The sequence below is a fragment of the Pipistrellus kuhlii genome, unplaced genomic scaffold, assembly GCF_014108245.1.
Source record: "Pipistrellus kuhlii isolate mPipKuh1 unplaced genomic scaffold, mPipKuh1.p scaffold_m20_p_1, whole genome shotgun sequence".
Lineage (NCBI taxonomy): Eukaryota > Metazoa > Chordata > Mammalia > Chiroptera > Vespertilionidae > Pipistrellus > Pipistrellus kuhlii.
Window position 1 is genome coordinate 172,138,555 of NW_023425404.1, and position 27,809 is coordinate 172,166,363.

A 27,809-nucleotide genomic window follows, 5' to 3' on the forward strand; every position below is an offset into this window, starting at 1 on the left:
CATAGCTACCAGTCAAATGGTTGAACGGCCATTATCTAGATCACATGTGTCAAACACAAGGCCCGCGGGCCAAATCCGTCCCGCCAGGCCTTGCAATGTGGCCCGCACCGCGCTGTCATCACTGCACTCCGCTGTGTTTCCATCACAATGAAAGTTTATGACTGTTCAGTAAACCATTCGGCCCGCAATTTAGGCTGGATTTTAGATTTTGGCCCCTTCTCTGATTGAGTTTGACACCCCTAACTAGATAGATAGATAGATAGATAGATAGATAGTTGATATAGATAGGGACATAGCTATAAAATATATAAATAACTTGCTCAAAACTCATCATCCACAAATGGGAAGGGACAGCCTCTCAATTCAAACCAGGTTTATCTGACTCCACAGCTTTGAATAAGTCCTAGGGAAGAACCGCTTAAGAATTCCAAAGAAGAAAACCAAAGGTGGACTGTTTTTCTTTAGAATGTCTTGACATTTCCCCATATAGACCAAACTCTGCAGCCACATTTCTGAATATTTGTCAACTGAAATACTTCCTCCAGAACAATGACCTGAATCTTTCAACAGCGTGATGTGTTTCCCCAAACTGGGACTGCTGGAGAAGCCCTCTCAGGTCAAATCAATAAATAAAATATCTCATTCTGAATTGGGAGTTGGTAGAACTGGCTCGAGTCCTCACTTACTAATTAGATTTGGGATCTTATATAACCATAGTTTCCCAAAGTATAAATTATTGAGATGGATAGTCTTTGGTGTCTTTTCCTATTTGTATAAGCTATGGTTTTGTATCTAACAAATAGCAACTAATTATTGAGCATCTCTTCCATGCCAAGTTCAGTGCTAAGCTTTGAGGGGATATAGAAGAGAATCAGAGGGACAGGACCCTGGTCTCAAGGAACATACATTATATAGGTGAACAGATGGGCTATAAGCTAGTAAACAAAGTGAATTTCAGATATTTGGAAGTGCTACAAAGAAGTTAAGGATAACGAGAGGGGGGTAGGGAAGAGAGAGAGAGAGAGAGACAGAGACAGAGAGAGAGAGAGAGAGAGAGAGAGAGAGAGAGAGAGAAGGGATACAACTTCAGGGGAGTCAAAAAGCAAATGTGCTATTTCTGTATTATGTAATTTGTTGTATACAAATAATTACACAGATCACCATGCAAATTTAGCAAGAAATAAAAATACAGTAAATCTTCAAAAAGAAATGTAGAAATGACATATGTAAGGAATATATATATATATATATATATATATATATGTAAATATATATGTCTATACTTTTTTTCTGAGAGGTCTAGGATTCTAAGCATGTCACGATATATCTGACAGTCCCTCAGTTTTTTTGTTTGTTGTTGTTGTTTTTTAATTTACACTGCAAATAAAGGCTTCATGCTTGGAAGGAGTTTTATGATTAGAACTTGATGTATCCCACACTGAATTTTCTGATGCAGCCACATTGATAGATACTTAAACAGGGCCCATGTTCTTGCTTTCAAAGGCTAACTCCAATTTTTAGAAAGTTCTTCCTTTCCTGAGCCCACACTTCCTATAAATTCTACCATTAGTCCTGACCCTGACATCTAGAGCCACATGGAATCAAGTTAACCCCCTTTTTCCTGTCAGCCAGTCATAGATCCGTAATCTAATAGTCTTGGCAAGATTATTTTAAAATTTAAATATTCAGGTTTTTTTTTTTTTAAATCCAGTCTCTAACTTTTTAAAGTAATATTTTATTTCTTTCAAACTAGTTCTCAAAAATTTTTTTTTAATATTCATGTCTCTCCATGAGCATAAAAGTCTGACACGGTGCCCCTCACTATGGATTCTAAGTAGCAGCCCAATCCTCCCCCCACTTTCTTCTACCTACTTGGAAAATCATGGTTTGAGTTCATATTTTGGGAAACTTTGCGAACAATAGGATCCCTTCTGGCCAATGTGAAATTTTATGAGGGTGATATTAAGTCAACTAGGAAAAGTACACATCCTTTGTACACCCCCATCCTGGAGGTGGTGCTGACCACAGCCCCGCCTTGAGAACTGACCTCAGGTAAGGGTTGAACCCATGGCTTGCTTTTCACGGGTTAGTGTCTGAAGTGAACAATGACTGTAACTTAATACCATACCCTCTTCTGTTTCCAAATCCAGGCAGTCTTGCCACAGCAGAAGTAAGATTTCTCTTCTGTGTGCTAAACAAGGTGAGAGAGCGAGAAGTGTCCCAGTGAGGTAGACACTTCATTTGGCGGGGTTGGCTTGGGAGGAAAAATGATCCCTTGCACTCACAGCATCTAGTTGGGTTTGGGGGTGAGTCACACACGCCTCTCCTGCTCCCTGGCAGACTGCGGGCGCCGCCCTGCTGCCCGAATGAACAAGAGGATCCTCGGGGGCCGGACGAGTCGCCCTGGAAGGTGGCCCTGGCAGTGCTCCCTGCAGAGCGGGCCCAATGAGCACATCTGCGGCTGCGTCCTCATTGCCAAGAAGTGGGTCCTGACGGTCGCCCACTGCTTTGAGGGGTGAGCTCCACCTTTTCCCCTTCGTTTTGCCTGCGTCTGGTCATCTTGTCACCCACCTGGGCATTCTTAGTGAAGCCACTTTGGTGCAAAAGCCACCGTTGATCTTCCTCCCGGGCCTTTCTCTGCTTGGTTTTTTTCTACCCTCGGTGCTGTCAGCCTATGTACATGCGGCTCCTTTATTGGCGATGGATAGCTCTTGCTTATGATTTATGGCCTAAAGAGGAAGGAATAGGAAGTTTAGCGGATTGACTCTCCAGCTAGCATGAGTGTCTTTTCTAGCCCTTTTGAATACATCGAATACATGTGGAGTTCAATGGGGGATTTACTCAAGGGGACACTACAGTGAAGGGAGGTGCTGGAGGAGCTAGTGAGGAATTTGGGAAGCAGAATTAAAGGTACTACCCTGTTTCCCCCCAAATAAGACAGTGTCTTATATTAATTTTTGCTCCCAAAGATGCACTAGGTCTTATTTTCAGAGGATGTTTTATTTTTCCATGAAGAAGAATATGGTACACATTTGTTACACAGGTAATAAATTTCCTTTATTAAATGAAAATAAAGAAAATTTATTACCTGTATACGGTACGGTAGTACGGTAGTTGTCAACACAAACCAGACAAACTTTGAATCCTACAGTATCAAGAATTTACTCATTTATTCAATGACAATCATGTCATCATCTTCTGGAACATCATCATAACAATCCAGTTCTTGAATTTCCTGGTGAATTTCTTGTGACTCCATTTCTTTCAGAATCAGTGGACCAAATCTCTCATGTTTAGCTTAGGGGGGCCTTATATTTCACTCAGAAGGAAACCTGTAAGTAGGTCTTATTTTCAGAGGATGTCTTATTTTCGGGGAAACATGGTATATGTGCATTAGTCAGGGATCTTCAGAGAGAGAGAGAGACCAATGAGAGTGAGAGGTTTACTTTCAAAGGCTGGCTCACATGATTGTGGATGCTTGGTGAGTCCAAAATCTAATGGGGTTGGCTGGAAGATGGGATGGCATTGCAGTTCATGTCCAATGGCCATTGGCTAGGTGGATTACTTCTTGCTCAGGGGAGGTCTGGCTTGTTTATTACATCTCCCGTTTATTGGATGAAGCCCACCTTCCTTATGGGCAGGAGTCTGCTTTACTCAAAGCCCAGTGATTTCAATGTTAATCTCACCCAAGTACACCATCACCGAAAAATCCAGAAGGTTTGACCAAATAGTTTGGCACCATGGCCCAGCCGCATTAGCACATAAATTAACCAGGACAATGTGCCTAAAGGAGCAGAAAAGTAGGACCAAGGAGATACCTACCCCCAACGGACAAACATCACTGCGGAAGATCCTCATGTGCTCCACCTGTCTGCTAGGTCAGGAGCAAGAAAACCAAACCGAGCAATAACAACAAAGAAACCCAAACCTGTGTTCTGCTCCCAGAAGATCCGGGTCAGACACCGGAAGGGCATAGCTGGTGCCCTGTGGCTCTGTTCGCAGCTATGTCGGCACCGGCTGGAAGGTTCTGAGTGAGGGGCTGCACTCTGAGGCAGCGATGCCTGTGGGCCAGGCCTTAGCTCCTCCCCACGTAGGACCCAGCATGGTGACTGGCATCCCTGGCATCCGGCACAGTGAACTTCCCAGGAGGGAGCCAGGAGGATGCGGTGCCGTTTGTGACCCAGACTCCAAGACATACAACACCGCTTCTGCTGTGGGGCTGGTCAGAGCCCTCCAGGCCCCACCGAGATCCAAAGGAAGAAACACAAAACTCTTCACCACAGGAGAAGTATCAAAGGGTTTGAGGACTCTATTTTTTTTTTTTTTAAAGAGAGAAAGGGAGGGAGAGGAGAGAAACAGAAAGAGAGAGAGAGAGAGAGAGAGAGAGAGAGAGAGAGAGAGAGAGAGAGAGAAGACATTGATTGGTTGCTCCTGTACTGCCTGACCAGTGGTCGAACCTGAAACCTGAGTGTGTGCCCTGATCAGGACTCGAACCTGCCACCTTTTAGTGTACTGGATGATGCGCCAAACAACTGAGCCGCCACACTGGCCTGAGGGAGGACATTCTTTTAAATAACCATACCACCAATTTTATTTTTAATAATTTTACTTTATTTAAAAGCCATATTAAGCAATAGCAAGTTTTAAAAACAAAATAAGTCATAGTCCTAAAACCTAATTGGTTGTTTTCATTTGATCAGGCTAATTTCTTTAAAAAATGCAATTTCATTTTTTTTGCCTATTATTGTTTTTTTTCCCCCCCTCAAATTCGCCACTTGCTGTGTGACCATTTTCTGGGCTCAGAAAAGCTCATGAATTGATCCAGGGTCACACAGCAAGTGGCGAATTTGAGAAAAAAAACAATAATTGAAATAAATGAATTGAAATGAAGGAAATAACCGTCCCGGGGCGGTGCAGACATTTGGCTAGCCTCTGGAAAGCCCTGAGAATCATGCCTGGTATTAATAAGTGAACCACTGATAAAGGTCAACTTAAAAAAAAACAGTATTACTGAAGTTATGCATTCTACCTTCTCCCTTCCACTAAAGCATGAGTATCTTTGCATTTTCCTAGCACTATCTCTCCTCTCACCCTCACCTTTACTTCTTCATCCTCCTCACAGTACCCCCATCACAGCCTGGTGAATGTCCCGGCACAGCTATAAACAAATACATTTCCCTCAAGGCGTCATTGTTTCCTTTTACAATTTGGAATCTGTTTGTAAGGTGACTTTCTCATGTAGCGATATATTGCCGGCATCCCTCCAGGTCAACCGATGTAGCTCTAACTCATTCTATGCCAAAGCTAAATTGTTATATTGGAATTTAGCAAGTCAAACAGAAGACGCCACAGTCAGAGGGCCGCATCTGGAGTCTTTATTGCAAACGCCGGCGACCTTGAGAGGACTAATGTCTCTCTAAAACCTTGTGGCCCCGAATGAACATAAGGATTAGCTTATAAAGGCAAAAAACAAAAAACACGTGTTGGGATTGGGCAGTGTGCTCAGCAGATATCCGCAGAAAGCTTGCAGCCTTGAGCACAGCTCAGATAACCAGAGACACCGGCATGGGAGGAGCCAAGGACGAACCAGACCCCCAGGCCCTCAGAGTGGCTTGCGGGACCAGATAATTAAGAGAGAGCAGTGACTAGACTGTAGGATGATTAAGAATGTACATTAGGTTACTGGCACAGATTTAGATTGCTAGCCCCTCCCCAAAATATCTTCCCCCCCCCCCCCCATTATTCGAGTAAGTGTGCTTACAGAAGCTAGAAATAGCAGAATTTCTTCTATCTAGGAGGCTATCTGGCTTAGTTACTTCCTGGAATTAATGGAACAAAGGACCCTCTGTTTAGTGGAAAATTTTAGAGGGTAGTTCTTACAAAATGGAGGTTATGGGAACAAGATGGAGTGCCTATGGTTCAGATGAAGGGCTAGGGACAGGATGGAGTCAGTCCTTTCAAGGCCCATTTGTTCACATGATATCCTATGATATAGATTTATCAAGACTTTTTTTTATTATTATTATTCCACAGCTGATGGACATTCAGGTTAGTTACAATTTGCTACCATTTCAACAAACATTGCAATACACCTTCTTATACAAAGCTACTCACACTGGTGTTCTCCCTTCTGCAGAATAGACTCCTAGCACGTGTATTTAGTTCCAGGTGAGGGTTTCAAAGATGAATACACATTTCTTTCCTTGGATTGCTAACCTAATGAAGATGCAGACACTTAAGTCATTAGAATATAATGTGATAAGTGATTTTTAAATGCAAATGTGTATATCCAGTTATTTGATCACTCTTTTTTGGGGAAATGAAATATAAAACATCAAGCTAGTACTGTTATGCCCAGATTTCAAGATCCCCAAGGACCACCAGGGAGCCAAGTCTGATGCAAAAGCAAAAGAGCCTTTATTAGCCGGCCGGGCGACTACTCTGCCATTCTCCACACAGGGAGACCAGAGAGCAGCAGTGACCCTTTGTGTAGGATCGCTTTTAAGCCCATTAACCATATCCTGTACTTACAGAGTAAGCAACACTAGACAAAACAGTTTTTCCTAAGCTATGTCAGGATCATGCCATTGACGACCATGTTGTTCACAGGATCATCCTGTTCTTCAGAAAGCTGGCAGTGTTCTATGAAAGAAGGCCTATGTGCTGGGAAGGGGCCATGAGACCGTATCTCAAGGCCTGGCCTGGTGTCAGCACTGACAGCTCCATCTGGGGCATGGTCCACAGCTTCTCTGGAAGCGTGCTCAAAAATCCCCACTCTCTAACAGTACCTCCGCTTGAGAACATTTAGTGTCTAAGACCATACATTATTGAGGAGTCTGTGTAGTCTGTCAGGAAATACACAGCGGTGTTATTGTTTCGGAAGAGGCCAGATGTTTCCGGATGTCTCTTCCAGGCCTGATTTATAACTCTGTGATGAGTAGGAGATTAGACCAGCAGGAGTACATTCATCAAAAGGTGATTACCTGGATGAATCCAGCAGGTCTTTAAGGAAAACTCATTCTTTACGTGCTAGTTCATCCCGGTTCAGATCCAGCTTTTGTTGTTTCTTTATGTGGCGTCCAAGTCTCTTCTTTCACGGACAGATCTGTGCAGGGAAGAAGCCTTGCAACAGAGAAGAAATATGTGTTTATAATTAAGGAAATGGGTAAGATATCAAAGCCCTGGTGACATTTTATGGAACACTAAACTTGACAGAACTGTCAAGAGGGGCCTGGCTTGTCTGTAAGAAACAAGAAATGGCCAAACTTCAAACAAGCCCTCGTTCGAATGTGTGCTAATGACTCTGATTCTATTTTACAGTCTCTCCGGTGGCCCTTGCAAGCTTTTGCGCACTTCTAATTATAAGCCTTCCTCTCTGCTGGAGCCATCAATTGCTGCAGTTAATGGGATTTACTTCATATCCTGATCCCATGCTTTGCCAATCCCAGTGTGACCCATCTGTGGGCCTCCTCAAGCCTGTCTGTGTTAATTATATCGGTGGGGGAAAAGCCACAAATTTGTTTTGCTCTTCCATGGAGAGGTCTTTAAAAATCCCCAATGAAAATTAAAAACATGAGATGCTAAGCTGTCAGATCAAGTTCCATATGCCCTAGTAAGAATTCAACTTCAACCGTTTTGTAAGGGAGAAAGACTTTGCCTTTCAGGAGTAACGGAACAGCAACTTTTCCCCCTTCTTCCTCCTCTGAGAGACGGAAAGATGACTTCCTAGGCTGGCATACAACTAGTAATTGTCAGAAGCATCTGATTTCTCTCCAGGAAACCCACAGGAATAGCTATCATCCCACAATCCTCCTACATAATAAACGCAAATATGCAACTTGACCAAACGGCAGCACGACTGGTCACTATGATGTGCACTGACCACCAGGGGCAGATGCTCAATGCAGGAGCTGCCCCCTAGTGGTCAGTGCGCTTCCATAGGGGGAGCATCGCTCAGCCAGAACCCCTGAGCCAGCCTCTCAACTAATGAGTGCAGCTGCTGTGGTGGGAGCCTCGTACCCGTGGCAGTGCTAAAGGCCCCTCGGGGCTGTCTGTTTGCTAGCTCAGCTCCCTTCTGGGAGTGGGCCTAAACCAGCAGGTGGATATCCCCCTAAGAAGTCCCAGACTGTGAGAGGGCACAGGCTGGGCTGAGATCCCCCCTCCCTCTACGCATGAATCTCATGCACTGGGCCTCCAGTGTGACCACAATCACTAACCTGCCCAGTCACCCTTGCCTTGAATTCTCTAACAAGACTTTTTGTTGCTTGTCTGCACTCCCTTCCCCCGTTATCTCAGCCTGCTCTTCTCCTTTCTCTCTCCAGCTGACAAAGTGCCCTGGCTTCCTCATGTCAGCCCTCTCACCAGGACCTTCAACTTCTTTGGTCCCAGATCTTTCTGCCATACACGCTGGGCAGACCTGTCCCGATCCCAGTCCTTTAATTTACTCCGGGAAGGGAAGTGAGAGATTTGGTTTGACTTTTCCTACTGAACCCCTGCTATGTCCTCAGGGTTACTATTTTTTTATCTTCTAGGTGCTTGTGAACTACACCAGTCATTCACAATTTGTGTGTGTTGTTGCTGTTTTCATTTTATGGCGTGAGGGGTTGATCCATTCCTTTCGGTAATGATGTCCAGTAAAACAGGAATGTTCCATTTTATATCCGCCCTTCCCCTGGGGTACTGCTGCTGAGCATCCCTGGAGAGTGAGCCAGAGTGGTTGTTTGTCAAAAGCCCTTGGTAACTGACCTGACTCTGCTCTCCCCGCGTCCTGCCCCCCGGGGAGGTGTCCTCTGTCTGCCTTCCCTTCCCAGTGGGGGTGTCTGGGTCTGGGCCACAGCACGCTGTTGGCCTTACATATGGGCCGATCCACAGCTCCCAGGGCTTGCTGAAACTGGGAGCTCCTCTCTTTTCAACCTTCACAGCGACTCCTCTTTCTCTTCTGGCTTTGCAGATCTCTACCCGTGTGCTCTGCCTCTGCACCTGAGCAGGGTTCGGTAGTCTCTTGCTCTGGTGGGGGAAGGTATGACCCGAGGGATCTGGAAAAGATCATTCTGGCATCCAGAACTTGGGCCTTCCTGGAACAATCGGAAAGTCAGGTCACACGGGCCATTTCAACATGACAGCAAGGAGCAGAACCGAGAGGCGATGGCCCTCCGGATGGACAGCCTTATGGTCTGACTTAGGGATGCACACCCAGCCCCTTCACACACTTCCCTGTGGCCAACAAGGAATGTGCCACACGGAACGCTTTAGAAACACCGCGGGCAGAGCCCACTGCTAAAAGGAAGACATTTGTACTATTTATAGAACAGCAGTGACACTATCGCGTGATTATTTCCTAGAACAAATCTGGTAACCTTTAAACAACCTCCACCTTGCCACTTAATTATGCTATTTCTGGAGCAAGACAAAATAGGGTGATTTTTATTCCAGGTGTTCATTATAAATATTCATCCTTTTCCTAAAAAAGGAGAAATATTTGAGACTCTAAAGCAAAACCAAAAGGGGTAAAAAAAAAAAAAAAAAAGGGACGTTTGTGCTCTCCGGAAAAGTTAGAGATAATCTTTGACGTTGGCTAGCTGGCTGCAGGAAGCACGAATGTGCCATTTTCGTGCCTAAACCAGACTGTGGCAAATTGCAGACCACAGGGACCGGTTATTGTGCTCAGCGACCCGGTGCCTGCCACTGTGTCCATGCCCCTGCCCGCTCCATGGGCCCCGGGGACGCATGGGAAGCTGAGCTCCCTCTCTGGAGAGGTCAGAGGCCAATGGCTCCTGCATTACCGTTGCAGGAGAGAGAGCGCCTCCGGGTGGACGGTGGTGTTTGGCATCAACAACCTGGACCACCCGACGGCCTTCGTGCAGACGCGCGGCGTGAAGAGCATCATCCTGCACCCGCGCTACGTCCGCGAGGTGGTGGACTACGACATCAGCATCGTGGAGCTCAGCGCCGAGGTGCAGGAGACCAGCTACGTGCGGCCCGTCTGCCTGCCCCGCGCCTGGCAAGTCCTGGAGCCCAGCACCTACTGCTCCATCTCAGGCTGGGGCCACATGGGCAGCAAAAGTAAGCCGGTCCGCGCCGCGCTCTGCCTGGCAGCTGGCCACGGGAGGACCCGCGTTACTTCTTTTTAAAATATATATATATATTTTTTAAATTGATTTTTTACAGAGAGATAGGGTTAGGGATAGAGAGTTAGAAACATCGATGATGAGAGAGAAACATCGACCAGCTGCCTCTTGCACACCCCCCACTGGGGATGTGCCCACAACCCAGGTACATGCCCTTGACTGGAATCGAACCTGGGACCCTTCAGTCCGCAGGCCGACACTCTATCCACTGAGCCAAACCGGTTTTTGCTGAGTTACTTCTGAGTCTTCATTTCTGAAAGTACAGGCACAGCCCAGCCAGTGTGGCTCAGCGGTTGGACCAGGAACCAGGAGGTTTGCTGGTTCGATTCCAGTCAGGGAGCACATGCCTGGATGGAGGCTTGATCCCCAGTAGGGGCCGTGCAGGAGGCAGCTGGTCAATGATTCATTCTCATCATGGATGTTTCTATCTCCCTCTCCCTCCCTCTCTCTCTAAAAATTAATTTAAAAAAAAAACATGCCTTTTTCTTATCTTGTCACATGTTCATTTTTTTTATTTCTCCCTGTAGTTGTACTTCACTTTTTAAAATTTATTTTTATTTATTTTTTATTTTTAAAAAATATATTTTATTGATTTTTTACAGAGAGGAAAGGAGAGGGATAGAGTTAGAAACATCGATGAGAGAGAAACATCAATCAGCTGCCTCCTGCACACCTCCCACTGGGGATGTGCCCGCAATCCAGGTACGTGCCCTTGACCAGAATTAAACCTGGGACCTTTCAGTCCGCAGGCTGATGCTCTATCCACTGAACCAAACCGGTTTCGGCTTATTTTTTATTTTTTAAAACGTAATTTTTTTTTTAAAGACTTACATAAAAAAATAAATTTTAAAAAAAGTATAGGCACAAATGGTCCACACTGGGCATGTGCGTCACTCTCCCATGCAAATGACAAGTGTTAGCAATGGCACTCAAACCGGCCCAGCTCAGAGGCAACCTCAAAACGCTCCTCCAGCTCAGAGTCTCTCTCCAGGGAGCCAGTGCCAATGTTTTAGCACTGCCAAGCCAGATGAAACCTGTCAGTCTTCCCTGTGGCCCACCTCCACGGGTGGTTTGCACACCCTGCAGGCCAATCACCTGCGCCTGTCCAGCGGTGAGGCATTCTGCCCTGCAGTCTAGGGCTCGGCCCCATTTCCAGTCCCGCCTTGTGATTTGGTCTGGTCGACCTTTGTAAGACAACCAGTAGGTCCTTCTCCGAAGAAAACTGGTTTGCTATTTGCCTACTTAAGTTGATTAAAGTAGTCTGGCTCCCTGGATGATTTAAACATACAAAACATAGACATTGGAACACGTTTCCTACCTTCTCCCAGCCCCCAATGGACTCCCAGTTTTGCTTGACCCCTTAAAGTTGAGAATATGAATTTAACCCAGGAGACATTTTCTTTCCAGCTGTTCATAGAGCATGCTTACTAAGCAGTTCAGGGAAGCATCTTAAAAATGTGATCATCTCATGTATAGTTAGCCTCATTGTGAGCCATTTTACCCTCATGTATGTTTCCTTTTTCCCTCCCTCCCTCCTGTATCACCGGTGCTGCATGGCTCTCGGGAATGGCAATGCTGATTGCTGTCCTGTGAGCCACCTTAGCAGCTGCCAGCCCAGGCCTTTTTTTAAAATTTTATCAGATAAGTTTTGAGCTATGTTGAATTTCCTTTCTCTATGGTCAATTGATGCCAAAAAAGGAAAATTCAATAGACAGAAGTAAGTCAGTGATGTCTGTAAAGCTCTCATGTAAGAACGTCAAAGGCAAAGTCAGACATGTGATTCACCGTTCCTGGCATCTTCTTCCTAAAAGCTACAAGTAGTACTGTGATAGAAATAATAGCTGAATATACTTTCTTTTTTTTAAAAAAAAAAAATATATTTTATTGATTTTTTTACAGAGAGGAAGGGAGAGGGATAAAAAGTTAGAAACATCGATGAGAGAGAAATATTGATCAGCTGCCTCCTGCACACCCCCTACTGGGGATGTGCCTGCGACCAAGGTACATGCCCCTGACCGGAATCGAACCTGGGACTCTTCAGTCTGCAGACCGACGCTCTATTCACCTAGCAGCTAGCAGCCCTAGCCAAACCAGTTAGGGCTGAATATACTTTCTCTTACTGCTCCCACAATATCCACATCAAACTGACAGCAATCCTGTAACAGATCACACCTGCCACAAATATAGTGCAGCGTGAGGAGCAAGGTGTGGGTTACATACGTATTTTCCGGCATATAAGATGACTTTTGAAACGAAAAAAAGTCAACTGAAAATCGGGGGCAAAAGATCAAAATGGCACAAAAATTACCGCAGATCTTGATAGCAAAGTAAGTCTTTTCTTTGAAGTGGGGGGTAGTCTTATACAGCGAATATATGCCTAAACCTATGTTTTATCTGTAAAATTAGGGGGTCGTCTTATACGCCGGAAAATACAGTAATAGCAACTGCCTAATGTATAGGACTATTGTACAGCTGACAGACAAGGGGCCCCGAGCAGGGGGAGTGACAGTGCCTGGCCTGCTCTGAATACTCAGTGCGTGTTAGCGATTGTTCTTACCACCATTCTCTGACAACTCCTGAAACTCCCGCTGTCCTCATCACACTGCTTTTTCCAAGCATGATTCCTCCTCCCAATAAGGTGCCCTGTGCATTTCCACTGTACCGCCGTCACCTGTAAAACGAGAGCAGGGTATACAATTTTGTAGAATGGCGAAACAACCACAGATTCATGCTTCGAGAAGCCATTGCCCTTTTTTGAGAACTTTCCAGCAAGATGGCATTCCTACTGTCCCCTCAGACACTAAAGGATGGCTTTGTCCCTTTCAACATCTCTCTGTCCTGTCCTCTAGGATCAAAGGTTTTTTTCCTCAAATAATGGCCCCCATAGCACATGGTCTGGTGGTGAGACAGTCTTTAAGCTGAGGACAGGAGGGCTCTGCCTGCTGGAGACGCGGGTGTGTCCTGGGGCAGAGCTGGCAGCCTCCATCTGGGGCAGAGCGGGGTGTGTGTATGTGTGTGCGTCTGTGTGTGTGTGTGTGTGCATGTGTGTGCGTGTGTGTGTGTGTGTGTGTGTGTGAGTGATCACTTTCCATTTCATTGCAGTGGCTGTTGGTTTTATTGGGGAAAGCATGAGCCGAGTGACTTAGCCACTCTGCGCCTTGCTTTTCTCATTACAACAAAGGCTTTGACTTAGAGGAGTGCCATCAACCTTCTAATTGGAAAATTCAGATTGCGAACAAGCCTTGTTTTTGAAATGACTTTTTAAGTAGAGAATATGGCTTTGGGGGAATAAAAATGTGATCATCTCATGTATAGCTAGCCTCATTGTGAGCCATTTTACCCTCGTGTATGTTTCCTTCTTCCCTCCCTCCCTCCTTTCCTTCTCTCCTGCCTTCCTTCCCTTTTCTTTTTTTTTTCTTTTTTAATGCCCAGTGCCCTACAAGCTGCAGGAGGGAGAAGTCCGGGTGATTTCCCTGGAGCAGTGTCAGTCCCACTTTGACATGAAGACCATCACCACCAGGATGATATGTGCTGGCTACGAGTCCGGCACAGTGGACTCCTGCATGGTGAGTGGTTTTCTGATGGGTGAGGTGGTCCAGTGCAGCCGTCACTCCGGTGGGCCCACACACACTCATTGTTATTCACACGAGGCCCTTGGAGAGGATTTTTGGAAAATGACTAGTCAGCAAATGTTTATTCGCATGGCGATGCCCTCCATGCAGGACCCTGCGAGTCCCCTTACTGCATCCATGCTCTTGGCTCACTCAGATGGCCTTCAGCTCGCTCCTCCTTCATCTGGGGCACAGCACGTGCGTCAGCCACGGGAGGGAAAGCAGCTGTTCTGGTCCATTTTAGGGGCGAAGACAAATGAGTTTCTAAGAGGAGTGTGAGTGGTAACCACGGCCCCCACCAGGCTGCCTGGGAAGCAGGGGACACCAATGGCGTTTTTTGCCATTGGGGTGAAGGCATGAAAGCACAGGCAACACCCCAGCCCCGGGTGTGTGAAGAGCCACCTCTGTCTCAGCAGTGAGCACACCGGCATTGTCTGGGCCTGCACTTGGCTGCCAACATGTCTACAAATGTCACTGCACGCGACCTCACTGGGATTCATGGTCACAGCCGTTCATAGAGCATGCTCACTAAGCAGCTCAGGGAAGCGCCTTCTTTGCAACTTGATAAACACTCACTGGCTGTTGCACTGGACTTTCTCCCACGGAAGGAAAAAAGGACAAGGGCTCAAAGAAGCTTACAACAGAGTGGGGACAGCAGTCATTCTCCGTCCAGGCTGTGAAGCACCTTTGCTATTTCACTGCTTTGGAGTAGGTCCACTTGCCCTGCCCCCATTTTAGAATTGAAAGAAGAGATTCAATAATGATGTTACTGCTGACCTAGCATAATAAAATGATGCTTCTGCTGGTCCTGTCTCAGAGTGGGCAAACCTGGGGATTGGGGATGGCCTAGTGAGGATTCCTTAGACAGTTGCCAGGGGAAAGAAGGAGGCAGACAGCTGGTTCCCTTAGCATTTCACTGAGGCCACCATTGCTACAGGCCCTTGGCCACACACAGCCAGCTGAGGTGGGCAGTGGTAGAGAAAGCCTGCCTTCCAAGGTTTGATTTCTGGGACACTTAAACAATACATAAATATCTAACTAATAAAAGATAAATATGCAAATTGACTGTACTTCCACAAGAAACATCAGCCAATCAGGAGTGAGTATGCAAATTAACCAAACAAAGATGTCAGGTTAATTTGCATACACAGGCATGGATAGGATACCTGCTATGAGGGGGAGGGTGGGGATAAAGGGAGCTACAGGAGTGGTGCTCAGGCCAGAAGCGGGGATGTGCAGGCTCCCAGGCAGCGGGGAGTGAAGCCAGGGGAAGGAAGGCCTATTCTTGCACAAATCTTCATGCCTCTAGTTATTTATATTTATATTTAAATATATGTATATATATATTTAAATATATATAAATAATAAACATTTTTAAAGTAGTATTTTGGGAGGCAGAATGGTTTTAGGGCTTGAGTCACAGCATTTCGTGAGTTGGACTCTTCTCTTCTGGTAAGAATGTGACCTGGAGAAATTATCTAACCTCTCTAGATAGGCTTTTCATAATTCAAATGGGACTGAGTCTAATTTGTATGGTGTTTTGTGTCTGTGAAAGCCCCTATCTCTCACATGTCTGTATGGGATATCTGGCATATATATTCAATGAAGAGTGACTGTAAGGATATTAACATTTTCATTTGGTGCTTATTGTGCTGCAGGATCTCTTCCAAACGCTTGATAACAACTCACTTAATCCTCACAATCACCTACTGTGATTGTATCATTGTTTTTCCTAGTTTACAAATGGAGAAAAGAAGGGACCAGAGAGGTTGAGTAATTTACCCAATATCACCCAGCACAACAGGTGGTAGAGTAATGCTATGAACACAGGAAACCTGGCTCCAGGACCCTGGTGTTGGGCCACTACACTATCCTAGTCGCAATGTTGACTGTGAATACATTTTTCCAAAAAAGGGGCAAGAAGGTGATTCTTGAAAGGGAACTGAAGGCTGTGCATAGCCACAGGCACCTGGTGTCTAATGTGAACTTGGTCACACCGACTTCTTCAGCTGTGGGAATTTGGCTCTGTGGGTTGCATACCGGTGGTTCTCTGACACAGCTCCTGGTAGAACATAAAACAAACCACAAGACAAACCGAAGCTACTTTGACTAGGTCTGGAGCAAGAATCTTCACCAGAACCTCCCATCATCTTTCCAATTTATCCACGGGACCTTTGGACGCTGTGGGTCCCTCCATTAAAGTCTAGAAATCATCGGGGTCAATCCTGAAGCCAAACATTAACTTGGGCCCAGAGACCAGTTATACGAAGAGGGAAAGAGGGCAGGAAAGACAGACAAACTGCCTCAGCTGTATGCTCCCTGTTGTTTTGAATGGCCGCTTCTGCGCCTCTTGCTCTCTACTTTAGAAATGCCCCTTACCTCGCTAACCCACCTCAAACCCAGGTGTTAGGAAGGAAGGCACTTTTTCTGTTCTTCCCCACCTGGAGGTAATTGCTCATTCCTGTGAGGGTGCCTTAGTCCTTAGACTTTGCTTTCGTGTAAAGGTATTCTGGTTAGCAAAGCTGACTTCTGGCTCCTCGGTGACAAAAACAGTGCCTTCCTCTGTGTGGGTCTCAGCACGGAACCTTGCAAAGAGCAGATGCTAAATAATTTTTGGGTTAAATTTCTGATCTGGAATTGTAGAGCAAACCCATACACATGCTCCATTTTAATCACTCTCTAGCATACTGAATAGCTTAACCTGAGTAAGTCAGCGTCTTAGTATTCCTCCTATATAAGGGGAGATGAAAAAATTGTGGAGTATGTCTAATAAAAATTGAGGAGTATGTCTAATGTTTCCAATAAATTTTGCTTCAAGTTTTCCCTTTGGGCTTTTTAGGCAGAATAATGTATTCACACCCTTGCATGGTCCATGCTCATTACTTAGGTTTATGGCATTGGGAGTTTATGAATGTCAAGATCACCACCTCCCCAAAAGCACACAGCACAATCAAAAACTCAGTTTTACTTTCACAGCAGTCCTATTCACTGACGTTTCTAAGGAGCCAGTTAGCCTAGTTATAGGGTTGGAACCATGGTGCTAGGCTGCCGGAGTTTAAATGATAGCCCTGCCAATCAACAAGTTCTACACCTGTGGTGCTTCATTTTTATTACCTCTAAAATAAGTTTAATAATTATTATTATATCACATTATTATTATTATTATTAACTCATAAGGATTGTGTGAGGATTAAATGAAGTAATGCAGGACAAGTGTTCAGAAAAGTATCAGGAAACATGATTACCATTGTTCTTCAATGTCGCCAAGGGGGAATGAGCATAGATATACTTCCAAGTTTGAAACTCTTGCAGTGCCAGGAGTATTCATAAATGTCCACCATATTTGCTTCCTTATTTCCTAAGGTATCCCTTTCTTTTGAGGCACTGCAGAATACACCCTCTAACCTACTCTGATCTTTCAGATGTAGTAACTATTAACTTCATAAAGTTATTGAGTTTTAAGATTAATTATATGTGGCAAAAGAACAAAATAAAACTCAAATGCAACACCTAAACTTAAATATCAAGAATATGAAAATCTCTATGCATATGAAATGTAGATATAAAAGAAATGAAATACCTTATGGTAAGTAATTCTCGTGTGGCATTTTCCATTCAAGTATGCTAATTGACAAGGTCCTAAGAAATGCAGTATGTCGTCCCTGAGTATATTTTACTTAATGCATTCATTCACATAGTCAGAATCTTGAACGTGGTAAGTTTGAATGTTCCATATTGGGTACTTTCTACATTTATAAAATGGATCAAAGTTAAAGAGTGTGATTATGAGAGAATTGATTCTGATACAATAAGTTTAAGAAATAGGACATATTTTGATAAGTACGGGAAATGACTATTAAAAATGTCTTTTGATTTCACAGAAAAGAAAAAAAAAATCTTTTCCTAAGCCACCCCTCTCCTTTTAGACTTTATTTATTTATTTATTTATTTAAATATATTTTATTGATATTTTACAGAGAGGAAGGGAGAGAGATAGAGAGCTAGAAAAGTCGTTGAGAGAGAAACATCGACCAGCTGCCTCTTGCACACCTCCTACTGGGGATGTGCCCACAACCAATGTACATGCCCTGGACCAGAATTGAACCCGGGACCAGTCAGTCCGCAGAACAATGCTCTACCACTGAGCCAAACTGGTTTCGGCTCCTTTTAGACTTTAAAATGTCCATTTGGAAGTACCATTTATGGAGTGGGGAGCATGTCCCTCCACAGGTTGACAATAAAAGCTTTGTGGGAATTTTTCAAAAGCTTGGTTACGCTGGGTTTGGCTTTGGCATACCCTCAGGATGACGCGGACACCGTGAGGGCTCTGAAACACCAGTGACTAATGCTCCCTGCTCCTTATTACAGGGGGACAGCGGCGGGCCTCTCGTCTGTGAGCAGCCTGGAGGACGGTGGACATTGTTTGGCCTCACCTCATGGGGCTCCATCTGCTTCTCCAAAGTGCAGGGGCCCGGAGTTTATAGCAACGTGTCCTACTTCACCCCATGGATTGAGAGACAGATATACATTCACACCTTCCTCCTGAACTGACTCCAAAGATGGCCCGGGGCGTTGCCAGCAGCGGCACTGAGAGAAAACGGGGTCTTGGCTGTGGAGCACTTCCCACAGACGGCTGTACAGAGGAGCACTCCCTGGACACATGGGCAGTGCACTGCACTGCGTGTTTCAGGCTAGTGTTATTCAGCTTTATTTTTCTTATCTCAAGTTCAATGAAAGTCTTTAAAAAAAAAAGAAGCAAAGCTTATTTGGTTGTTTTGTCAGCTTAACCTTGACCACTAGTGTGAAACTGCGGACCCTGGAGAGTGAGGGTAATGCAGGCGCGAGGGCAACAGTTAATAAAGTCCCCTCTTCCCCAGTCACGAAAAAGCACACTGAGCTGCAGGCTGACCAGTCTGCCAGCTTTTGTTTCTCACATATAATAGCATAGTGGCAACTTTCATATTAACCTCGGTGACTTGCTTTTGATTTATTAAAAGCCAAGGTAATTTAGTACATGCTTAAGTTATTGACTAGGACTCTTCCAAAGTCTTTAAAACGTTGAGCACTGGGGAAAGGCGGAGGCAAAAGACAAGTAGCATTCCTGTAGGTCGCTGCAGCAGCGACACACTGAGCACAGAACACTTCAGACATCACCATGAGCACAGACTTTAAAATGACGTTTGGAAGTACCATTTATGGAGTGGGGAGCATGTCCCACCACAGGTTGACAATAAAAGCTTTGTGGGAATTTTATTGTAGGGTTGCGAGTTCTGAATTTAAACCAAGGTGGTGATGTGGTAGAAATGCCTCCACAGAACTTCCCCTATGACTGGGGTTTGTTCAGTGTCTGTCAGTTGGCTGACTGAGATTTCAAAAGCTAGGAAAATACTCATGGGTAATATTTTTATTTGGTTCCCTTCATGTGACAATGGAATTTGTGATTCTGCTTTGCCAAAGGAGAACTTGTTTTCAACTGCAGACATGAAATTTAAAAAAAAAAAATTAAATTGCACCCTACCAATGATATATTTTCCAGTTTGCCCATACCAATAAAGTACAGAAATGTATCTCAAAGCACAGGAAAGCTCTACATAACATTTTATAATTTCCCCTGAAAGATGTTTAATATCTGGGGTTGCTCATTCTTCCCATCGATAATTAAAGCAAAAATGTAAAGATGCTTTTAAGCACTGGGCCACTTTACCCACATCAATATCTTTAGTGATGAGTGGAAAAGTTATTTTTCCCACACTAAAAAGCTTCAGAACACAATTCAATAGCTGCACCTAATTGAACACAATTCAACAGCTGCACCCATTTCTGCAACATCCAAAAGCCTTTGGAACAAGTAGGATCCCCTACTGAGCTCCATCAGCAATCCGGACTGCCTCAGCATTCCACATAGAAACTACCTGCAGTTTTATACATGTATTTTTGTACTCTTTTGTATGTGCACACATATTTGAAATTCAAAAAGTTGCCTTGACACTTTCCATGTTATTCATCACTTGTTCTGTAGTTTGCATAAACGTATGGAGAGTGTGAAATCCAGCAGTTGAGTTTGGGTCACAGCTGTATGAAAGTTGAAGAAAATGGGTCAGTTTTGTTTTGTTATAGTTGTAGATACAGACTTAATGTAACAACGTTTAGCCTTGCTCAACTGATGTTTGGTGAAATGTACATATTGTACTTATTTTAAATAACCATTAATACAAATAAAATGATATAATCTCTTTTTTTTATGTGTATGGATAGAATGTCCCAGAAAACTGTCTTTCCCAATATAATTATTGGCACCCAATTTCTTAACCATCAAAATACCTGTCTTATTTCAGATTTTCACAAGAACATGCTCTTTTACTTTAGATGATAGATAACACCTTGATTAGGCTGGAGTTAGAGGTTGCTAATACTCTCAAATTACCCATTGAGCATCCAACAAAAATTGAGAGTATAAGGATTTTTAATGTCTAGAGTACATTTTCGGAAATGGATCCAATTCTTTCATAAGTCTTTTGGGGTAAAATTGCATCCCCAAATATATACTATGGTATTAGGCACTTTTCTTTGGCTACTAGGAGCAATTATATTAATTTCTCAAAATTTGGTGAAATAGGTTTGATACCAAAATGCAACTATTCACATCAGCTTGGGTAAGCCATCTAAGAGTTTTTTACTTGTAAATGAGACCATTTAAAGGCTTAGAACAGATCTCAGTTCCTTTGCACTTGGGAGACAGATGTATTTAAGAACCCAGAATTTTTCAAAAATTTAAAAATACACTTTAACACCCAGAAATAAAGTACAATTTTCTATAACAAATATATAAAAATTATATTAAGTACATGACAGTTTCACCTCTGTTCTGGGCATTAAGTTTGTAACTAACTTATTTTTAAAAAATTCAGTTTTTAGTGTTCTTCGGATTTTGGGATCAAGGAATTGTGGCCCCATAACATGAACAATCAAGAGTTTCATTTACTCATATGTACAAATACTTGACAGCTTTTCTTAGTCTTTTTGGCTCATTCTTTTACCATTAGATTCTGAAACTTCATTTACTAGTAAAAATATTTCCAATTTTTTATTTATCCAAAGATTTATCTCAGGGAATGAATGCCAGCTACTATGAGGATAACAGGTGCTATAACATCATAGATTTTTCCATATAAGAAAGAGTCAAAACAATATTCTGGTAAAAGGTGTACTTAGGGATTTTCCTTCTAAGTTCTGGCACCAATTACAGTTGGATTCAGTGAGTATCCACAGGAATGATGACAGTTTTGTATCACATTATTTATTAAACAGTTTATTTAAAATAAAAATCTATAAGGAAGCAGAAAGCAACTTCCATTAGCTATGTGGGATTTTGAAAGTTCTGGAAATTGGTCTATATGAAAGACTACCTATATATATAAAAGGCTAAGCAACCGTCGCATCTGAAACAACAGAACGAACGACCGAACAGTCTGCGTGGGGCAACCAGGCTGGCAGGGGTGTTAGTGAGGGGAGACCAAATGACCGAACAGCAAGCTGTGTGGGGTAACTAAACTAGGACCACGGGGGGCGGGGGGGGGGGGAAAGGGGGGAGGAGGGTGGGCAGTTGGAGGCGACCACGCTGGCAGGGAATGCACTATGGGGCAACCAGGCTGGCTGGGGGGGTGGGGGGAGGGGGACAGGCCAGCAGTGGGGACAGTTAGGGGTGATCAGGCAGGCAGGAAGGTGAGCAGTTAGGAGCCAGTGGTGCCAGATTGTGAGAGGAATGTCCGACTGCCCCTCCCCCCCCCCCCCCCCCCCACACACACAGACACACACACAAACCGGGCCTACCTAAACCGGCAGTCGGACATTCCCTGACGGTCCTGGATTGGAGAGGGTGCAGGCTGGGCTAAGGGAACCCGCCCTCAACCATGCATGAATTTCGTGCACTAGTCCTCTACTTTACAATAATATCAGAAGGCTACAAAAATCAGACCAGGACAGTAGGCAGCAGGTAGAAGATAAAGTCCTGAGAATAATAGTTTAATAGTCATTAAGACAACTTTGATATAGAAACAAAACATTTAACAAGATTTCATGAAGGGAATTCTGGGTAATTGGTGGCTGACAATTTTCAGACGAACCAAAGCAGAATTTTAAAAGAACTCAACAAGAACACATGATCTTATAACCGGCCTTATTTGGTATAAAATAGTTTTTGTTCCAACGAAAGACAGCATACATGATTTGCAACAGCAGTTAACCTGCTATACATATTTCTGTCCTAAAATGTATTAAAATACAAATTTTTCTGAGAACCTCATGGAATCCTTCTGAGAACCACCTGTCCTAGTCTCAATTCCTAGCTCATTTTTTAGAGTTTACAACCCCAAAAATGTTGTAAGGACTGTGAAACCTCAAATGGTCTCTTGGTGATTGTTTTGAAATTGATTGTCTTATCTTGATCAGGCTATTGTCAGTTTTAGGATACAACAGGGGAGTGCTAAATGGCCCACAGGCTCAGCTGATGCTGTGTCTTACCCATGGTTTTTGTTCCCCAATTAACATCTGCACACCGATTAACTCATTACATGATGGAGGCCTAGCCACCCCCTTGCTCCTTCCCAATGAGAACACTGAAATGAACACAGAGGTATGCCTAGAATCTTCAGTCAGAAGACCAAAAACATTTCATAGGAAATAAAAAGCTATTAATAACTAACTATATTTTATCATTCTATTTTAGGTACATTGTTGTTCAAAGGGCTCTTATTTTTTTTCCTCTGGAAATTAGCCATTTATAACTTTTTTTTTTTTTTTTAAATATGGAACTCTCTGAATTCCAACTAATCAATCAAACTACATTTTTTTTTCTTTAAAAAAATCAAATCAGATTGGAGTCTGCTCAGTGAAAGCATTTCTCTGGAATCTGAGGTCTCACAGTAAAATAAATATATCTCAAATAAGTGAAAACACTTATATGTTTAAGACTTAAAATGCTCTCATAAAATCCAAAATGTTTCATAAAAGAAACATTTGATTCTGAATTAAATACTTGAATTCCTTACACTCTGTCTAGGTCAAACTCTACCCTTTCTTACGAATGCATCTAGGAACATACCATCGAGGTCAACGCGCTGGCTTTTTCAACCAGTAACATAGTCATGACCCTTCAGGAAAAATCCGAGTCATGGTTGCTTGGTAGAGGTGCCTCTTCAAAGTCCTCTTCCAAACTCGAAGGAATACTTGCAGCTCCAAAGAGGGTATCTGCCTTTTTAACCGTTTGAGGGTCCAGCCACCCATGAGGTCTCCGTTTCACAATGGTCTGAGTCCAAGGCAGTTTCATGTACACTTCCTTGCTCAACAGCACAGGAAGTGGCTGACATCATGGCAAAGGCGACAGAAGGCCCACTCACGGCTCCTCCCTCTGACGTGGCAGCTGAGTGGTCAGCACACGTAGACGTTGCTTGACCCATCTTCCCAGCCCCTCTCCACTTCTTGAGCGCTTCAGTCCTCTCCTCTGGAGTCAGTCTGTCCAAGTGCTTAGCCCTCAGGAGTGGCGACGGAAACAGGGATCCCTGAAGAACTCGGTATATAAACCTAGGTTACAAAAAGCACCACGGAATTACCTTCACCTCAAATGCATCCCAGGACACACACAAAAAATACTCACCAATCAGAGCTAGTAAAAGGGTGTTCTGGGGAGGATAAGCACAATATAAAATAGAATAATATTAAATAAATTAATATTTGTAAAGCATTTAGGAAGTAGTGAGTACCTTATGAGTGCTTATTAAACAAATAAACAAAAATGTGTATAATAAGTAGAGATACCACTTGTGCTGCATCATAGGTGTACTGTTAGGTTAAACAAGGAAGTACATGTAAAGCAGGGAGAGTGTTGGCACATAGCAAGTGTTCAAAATGTTAGCTATGAGTGTCTTATAGCTACGGTAACAAATTACCACAAACTCGTCCTGAAGCTGGCAGTGTTTATGCTCCTATAGAATTCTCAAAAACCTTGTGGGTCACCAATGTATGTCACGGGGATTTGTGCCATTAGAGAAGAGGGTCTTCACAGATCTTTCCTGCATCATCCCATCTCCTCTCTGGAAGGCTGCAGAGATGGTAGAGGGATCCATAAGTCAGACTCCTAATCTCTAGCAAAAGGTACTCCAGCCAAGCTCTTGGCCTCTCTAGAGCATCCTCCAAACAATCAATCTCCTGCTTTTGGCAACTTCTGAAATCTGAGTAGGCTGAGGATTTCCTAAACCTAGTTCTTTTTTGACTTCAATAGTTCTTCCTTCATCTCTTTTCTCTCACAATTTATCATAAGCAACCAGAAAAAACCAGGCCAGACCTTCAACACTTTGCTTGGAAATCTCCTCAGCTAAATATTCAAGTTCAAAATTTACAGTCTGCTTTCCACATAACAGCAATGCCTTTCGGCTACATTTTCTGCTACCATATTACACAGTGCCTTTAACTTTCACATTTCTAGCAATGTCCTGTTGATGATAATATATGTATTTTCTACGCTTTCTCACTTTCTTCTGAGTCCTCGCCAGCAAGCATTGATGTCCATATTTCTACCTATCGTTTGTTTAGGAAGTCCACTATTTCCTATGACATGCCTCAAAATTCTTCCGGTCTCTGCCGACCATCCAATGTCAAAGCCACTCACACATTTTTGAGTAATTATTACAGCAGCACCCATCTTCCCGGTGGCAAAACTTACATGTTTCCTGTGGCTGCTGTAACAAGTTACCACAAAGTTAGCGCCTTATAACAACAATTTATTCTCTCATAGTTCTGAAGGTCAGAGACTCTGAAAACACTTTCGTTGGCCAAAGGGAATGTTTCAGAAGGTCCATGCTCCCTGTGGAGAACCCATTTCTTGCTTCTTCTGGCTCCCAGGGGCTGTCAGCGTGCCTTGGTTTATGGCGAAGGAAACTCTGGCCCCCTGGTCCTGGTGCCTTCTCTTTTGTCTGGTCGGATCTCCTTCTGCCTCTCTTATAAGGACACTTGCTATTACATTTAGGGCCCACCCAGGTAATGCAGGATGTTCTCCCTGACTCAACACCCTTAACATAATTGCATCTGCGAAGACCATGTCTGCTATGTAAGGTAGTACTTACAGGTTCTAAGGATTAGGACATGAATATCTTTTTAGGGGGCCATTTTTTTCAGCCTACCACAGCAATATTAGAATTTTTATTTATTTTTTATTTTTTTAAATATATTTTATTGATTTTTTTTTTTACAGAGAGGAACAGAGAGGGACAGAGAGTTAGAAACATCAATGAGAGAGAATCATCGATCAGCTGCCTCTTGCACACCCCCCACTGGGGATGTGCCCGCAACCAATGTACAAACCCTTGACCGGAATCAAACATGGGACCTTTCAGTCCACAGGCCAACACTCTATCCACTGAGCCAAACTGGTTTTGGCTACAATATTAGAATTTTAATGGTAGTACTCTTGAAGGGATTTTTGAAGGCTACAACTTTAAAGGAATTGTTTCTTTATAAATTCTACAAGTTCATCTTGTTAGTATTTTCAATCTTAGGGCTGGGAATACCACAGAGGCACTTCAGTTTAAGAGAAATGGTTAAGTAGGCAACTGAGACCACCACAGAATGACTCGGGTGGGTTTTCCTGGTGCATTTCTAGAAGGGACGCCCAGGTTTGGGGCCGTGGTGCTTGATGGTGGTGCTATAGATCAGGGTTGGCAAACTTCTTCCAATGGGCTAGGTAGTAAGGTTGCAAGCCATTTAGCTTTGCTGCAACTATTCAACTCCGCTGTAGAGCAAAGGCAGCCACAGACAGTAATTAATGAGCATGGCCACGTTCCAATATTACTTTATTTACAAAACCAGGCAGCAGGCCAGATTTGATCTGTGAGTCACAGTTTGTCAACCCTGTTAGAGAATAACATGAAATCACCATTTTGACTCTCAGATCATGTTTAAAAACATAAAACAACTATTTCTATCGTGCTTTCAGCAAGACAGATTTTATAAAACTGTAAAGAAGAAGAGCTCTCACAGACTTGAAAGAATCTATAGATTAAAAACCCATGCATACTTCTCAGCCATTTTCATCCCACGCCATAACAGAAATCAGTTAAACCTACAATAGAATGGGAAGAATAACTGAAGTCAAATAAGGAAGAAAAGTTGTGTGGTTTTTAAATGCCTATGAGCAGTGGAAGATGGCAGCACAAAAAGATAGAGGAGAGGAACTAAGTCGTCGGATAACCGGCAAAGATGCCCTGTCCTGTGGCCTGGACTATCCACCAGATTAGAGTTTCCCCCGAGAAACAAACCTTCCCTCTGCATATATCACTTTTGTTCCCAGGTAAAATAATTAAAAAACAATATTTCAACTACAATAGAAGACAGACTGACTTCTTCACTGCTAACTGGATAGTCTGTCATGAATTCTTAGCAGCTGCGTGGAGAATCCAGAGCTCTGACTTCACACATGCTCTTGGCGACAAAACCAATACCATACCTGGGGAGAAGGGCCACGCAGACGGTGAGGACGCAGACGAAGTAGAAGACGGGGTCCAGCAGGTGCTCCTGCATGATCCAGTAGGGGTTGGAGGGGGGGTTGCAGGTGATACACATGGCTCCAAACGCCAAGGCAAAGAAGAAGTAAGACAGGATGCTCCCAACGATGACCAGCACGTGGACCCACGTCTGCAAGACAAGAGGCACAGGGGAGTGAACGCTGGCTCACGGGGTTTGCAGCTGTGCTGCAGAGACAACGTGTCTAGGCAGCAGGTGGATGGGGTGACACCTCAACAAACAAAAACACAAAAATATCGAAGTGTTCAGACAAGAGCATCTTTCATGAACAGCTCGGATCCCTGTTTAAATTGGGAAAAACTAAGTCAAGTGCCAAAAGGTAATTCTGATGACTAGTTTATTTTGGTTATTTTTTAGAAATGCATTATTATTGATTTCAGAGAGGAAGGGAGGGGAGAGAGATATAGAAACATCAGTGATGAAAGAGAATCATTGGTCGGCTGCCTCCTGCACGCCCCACACTGAGGATCGAGCTCACAACCGGGGCACGTGCCCTGAACGGGAATCGAACTGTGACCTTCTGGTCCATAAGTTGATGCTCGGTCACTGAACTACACCAACTGGGCACTAGTTTATTCTGTATAATCCACGAGCCATGAGGTAGTTGGATTTTCTCAATTTTTTTTTTTCATATAGTCTCACCCATTAGTCTGTTTCTTCATTAAGGTAATACTTTAATCCAGTGAACCTCAAACTTTATCCATTCACATTGTTGTGATTATTACTGTTGCCCACCAATATTCTCATTCTTTTCCTCAAATAAGCATTCAGAAGGATTGTACTTATCCCATCCTCTCAAAAGTATGCCTGGCCACCTCTCTTGCTTTGACCATTGAAATGTGAATGGAAGGGACATGCACAACTTTGAGGTCAGAAGCAGGGAAAGAGCTGGTGCATATTTTCTATGCTGTCTCCTTTCCTTCCATGTTGACCAAGAAGTTCCCCTGGGGGACAGTTCCAGAAGGTAGAGCTCTGAGACTCAGCTGGGTCTTAGAGCCACCCCTCAGGAAGATTGTCTAGAACCTTAGTTAACTTTACACACTAGTGTTCAAGAAATAAATCCTTGTGGATCACAGCATAACCTGGCCACCTTCATATTCATGTACAGCCTGCAATATTCTTTTAAAAAATATTTTTCTCTAAAATGGCTATTTAATTACCTTTATTTAGAAAAAATAAGCATTAGCATTACCTGTATTAATAGTGCTAAGTCTGGAGGCTGGTCTGTTTTTGTTTGTTTGTTTGTTTTTTTGTTTTAATTTATTTAGCAGTGGTTCTCAACTTTTTTTAATGCTGCGACCCTTTAATACAGTTCCTCATGTTGTGGTGACCCCCAATATGTGGTGACCCCCAATTATTTTCATTGCTACTTCGTAACTGTAATTTTGCTGTTATGAATCGTAATGTAAACATCTGTGTTTTCCGATGGTCTTAGGCGACCCTGCTAGTGGTTCTCAACCTGTGGGTCATGACCGCTGCTGTAGGGCCTAAGGTGCTA

General features: G+C 43.6%; 2 protein-coding genes across 9 annotated transcripts in view; one reads left to right on the top strand and one right to left on the bottom strand.

Moving 5' to 3' along the window:
• Positions 1–18,619, top strand: part of CORIN (corin, serine peptidase) — a 192,527-nt gene extending 173,908 nt beyond the window's left edge. For both annotated transcript variants that reach the window (XM_045572856.1, XM_045572862.1), the window contains 5 exons: positions 2,151–2,200; positions 2,341–2,515; positions 9,791–10,062; positions 13,560–13,693; positions 18,107–18,619. In XM_045572856.1, coding sequence (XP_045428812.1) covers positions 2,151–2,200; positions 2,341–2,515; positions 9,791–10,062; positions 13,560–13,693; positions 18,107–18,289 — 814 coding nt within the window. In that variant the 3' untranslated portion in view covers positions 18,290–18,619. The remainder of the gene's footprint in view (positions 1–2,150; positions 2,201–2,340; positions 2,516–9,790; positions 10,063–13,559; positions 13,694–18,106) is intronic.
• A 3,113-nt stretch (positions 18,620–21,732) lies between these two features.
• The window catches only part of ATP10D (ATPase phospholipid transporting 10D (putative)), a 78,892-nt gene continuing 72,815 nt past the window's right edge, over positions 21,733–27,809 (bottom strand). For 5 of the 7 annotated variants that reach the window (XM_036417132.2, XM_045572877.1, XM_045572879.1 and 2 more), the window contains 2 exons: positions 26,235–26,422; positions 21,733–23,317 (listed from right to left, as the gene is read on the bottom strand). In XM_036417132.2, the coding sequence (XP_036273025.1) occupies positions 22,993–23,317; positions 26,235–26,422 (513 nt within the window). In that variant the 3' untranslated portion in view covers positions 21,733–22,992. Of the gene's footprint in view, positions 23,318–26,234; positions 26,423–27,809 lie in introns of those variants that run through there. The other 2 variants (XM_045572883.1, XM_045572880.1) reach the window with 2 other exon arrangements.